At 34.8% G+C, this 3,189-nt stretch overlaps 1 protein-coding gene across 1 annotated transcript in view; it reads right to left on the bottom strand.

Moving 5' to 3' along the window:
- Nucleotides 1-1,224: 1,224 nt before the first annotated feature.
- LOC107566597 (collectin-12-like) overlaps nucleotides 1,225-3,189 on the bottom strand; it is a 5,231-nt gene continuing 3,266 nt past the window's right edge. The window contains 1 exon segment of the mRNA XM_016252089.1: nucleotides 1,225-1,469. Coding sequence (XP_016107575.1) covers nucleotides 1,225-1,469 — 245 coding nt within the window.

Genomic DNA, 3,189 nt, shown 5'->3' with positions numbered 1-3,189 from the left:
AGCTTACATTTGATTTACAGTTACTGCTATGATAAAAATTCACTTATATGTAGGATTAAAATTCTACATGTGTCACATTTAATGCCCAACAACAAATATTTTAGCAGAACGCATACTTCGGTTTAGCGCATGAGCGCAGCAGCGCTCGTTCACTCACTAAGCCTCGCCCACTCCTGACAGAAAAATGTATATATTTGCATGACTTTCTAACATTTACAGATGAAAAATATACCTGTGACATGTCAGTTATGCACTGAGGAAAACACAACATCTCAAATGCATTAAACAGCACAAATATTTGCTGTTTGCCATGGTGGATCGATTTGATCCATGATCAACATTAAGGGCTGCTTAAGAATAAGCGTGCACATCAAATTATCCTGACTCATTGAACCTGGATCGAATTAGTGAGATTGCATGAACTTAAATTGTCGTTTCTGAAACCGCTTTAGTCCCGATTGATTTGTTAGGTTATTTCAAGTCAGGATTTGGACTTTAATCCCCGCTTTTCTTAGCGTCTTTTATGAAACAGCCCCCAGGTTGACTTTATCGGGTTTTGTCAACTCAAAACTCACTCTGCAACTCTGAGTTTGTTCATCTCGCTTCGTGCTACAGGCCACTGGACTTTTTGTTGTGTTTTCTTTCTTCATGTGCTCGTGACCTAGTTTTCCCTCATGTCTGATTGCGTCATTCTGTTCACCTGTGTTCTATTAATTATCCTCATTTGCCCGTTTACTTAAGTTCTAGTCTGTTCAGTTTGGATTGATTGGATTAATTAAAGGCTATTTGACTTGATCTTCTTCTTCTTCCTCGTGCGATTATTATTCACTGTAGCGTGACAGATGCTCGATTGTTTTATATTTTAATTGAGTATTTTCTCCTTCATGGACTAGATTGAAGTTATTCTACAACTGCAATGAATTAAGTGTTTTTTTGTTTTTATTTCTGGAAAATGATGTCTATACAGAAAGTGTCTCAACATTAAAAGTGTGGCAAATATCCACAGTCTCTTCTATATTCGCGATCAAATTAAAAAGTGATAGTGTTTAGTGTTGCATTAAAATGTGGTGCATCTGTAAACAGTTGTTGTGATTTTAAATAGCGGCACTCACTGTTGTTGCAGATAAAATATTGGGCATCACTACATGGCATATCATTCCATTCTACATTTGTCATCATACCACAATAATCTCTGCCTTCTGGTTGTCCAGTAGCCCAGTTCAGCTAGAGTGCAGGTTCACCTGAAGGCCACTGCCATTCATCACGACCCGTCTTCTGCAGCCCAATCCAGACAAACTGAGCACCTTCATCATTCACACTCTTCTTCAGCTCATTCATGTTGTTCATGTTGTCAACGGTGGCCAGATCTGTGTATTTCTCTCTGCAGTATCTCTGAGCTTCAGTCCAGTTCTTCCTCTCATTTATAAAGTGATACTGACGCTGAACACATTCAGATACGGAGCAGAGAGCTGTGAAAGAGAGGCTTTGCTTCAATGATCTTCATAACAGGATCAAACCTAATGAAACTAGAAACCATAAATAAAACCACAAACACACTCACCAATGAGAAGAAGAATGAAATATAGATTTTGGTCCATTTCTGAGAAAGAAGCACATTGGAAAATTCAAATATCAGACATTTCTGGATTTGGTTTGGAGTCAAATATGACAGTTTCAGTTGGTATCTTAACAGTTGAATGAATGCAACAAACATTATCATTTAGTCAATATGAATATGCCAAAAGTCTAATTCTAGTGAAAAAATGAACACGTGAGTTGTTCTTACTTTAGAGGTTGTGTGTTTGTCTGTAGCTTCATGTGATTATTATATCTGCTCTCATCCATCATTCAGCACGTCACATCATTTGTGTTTTGTTCTAATACTAATTTTCATATTTTACTTCCTCCATATTTGTTTATTTGTCATCTCTTTCCCTTTATTTGCATATTGACATCTGCCAGTCAGTATCAGTCAACAGGAGTATGTACCTTAATCCAAATATATATATATATATAGAGAGAGAGAGAGAGAGAGAGAGAGAGAGAGAGAGAGAGAAGTTATTAAAAAAAGTATTGTGTGTGTGTATTGAGAGGAGGGTTCGAAGAATTAAAAAAAAAAGATAAAAAGAAATATTCTTTCTTCTTTTAATTTAAAACATCGTTACTTTTTTTTTATAATTCTTCTTTGTGAAAATTATTTTGTTTTTGTTTCATACTCCTGCTTATTTTCTGTTTCTTTATAAAACATGAACATATTTGCATGTAAACACATTCTCATTCACTTGCTTATGTCCACACCACATTTAGACATTCCAGCTGAACTATATTTACATCTCTAATGTAAAACAGAAGGATAAACAGTGAGTGTTATTGTATTTCATTACATATCATTGTCTTATTTATCTGTTTTATTGCAACAACAGGAAAGTCACTCTGTAACTGTGTCAAAATTCAAAGGCTGCATCCTTCAAAGTACATGAACCCAGCAAGCAATTTTGCATTTAGAAGACGTCTAATAGCCGTCCAAACTCAGCCCGGATGTCTAGGCTAAAACAAGGCTGTCAGTTAAAATGTAATACATGTCTAGCCATAGCCCAAGAAGAGACTCCAAACAAATTAAATATAAAGATTTTATTAGGAAAAATAACATTTTTAACAAATTAGACAACTTATGATAATACAAAATGATAAAAATATAAAATAATTAATGACAAAATAAAAGATTATAAATAAAATGCACTTAAACATAAAGATTATAATAAAAAAATATGGAATTTTTTCACAACTGCATTCCTTAAGTCCAACTCTGTTGCTGCCGGAAGTTGGTCATCACCGCATCTGCCAAATAATTTTAAAAAATGCACGAGAAAAGCTTTTTTGATCATTTTTTACTTTAATTACACTAATTGTGACAGGGAGTCTCTTTTGCTTGGATGCATACTAAAAACAAAAACGAGATATATATCATGTATCACCATTCAGCCTAAAAAAAAAGACAGAAGCTCTCTGGTAAATGTTGTGTGTTTTATACACATACCTCTAATGACCGAGAACAGTGCATTCTTTTCAAATGCCTCTTTCTGCAGCGGACCACCCCCCTTCATGTTGAATTTGGACATTATGGAATCTTGTAAAACCCTAAAATATAATACAAATTGAGGTGGTTAACAATTGTGGACAAAGATTGAC

The sequence above is a fragment of the Sinocyclocheilus grahami genome, unplaced genomic scaffold, assembly GCF_001515645.1.
Source record: "Sinocyclocheilus grahami isolate Dianchi unplaced genomic scaffold, SAMN03320097.WGS_v1.1 scaffold1087.1, whole genome shotgun sequence".
Taxonomy (NCBI): domain Eukaryota; kingdom Metazoa; phylum Chordata; class Actinopteri; order Cypriniformes; family Cyprinidae; genus Sinocyclocheilus; species Sinocyclocheilus grahami.
The sequence above is the reverse complement of the archived record's forward strand: the minus strand, read 5'-3'. Positions and strand labels throughout refer to the sequence as shown.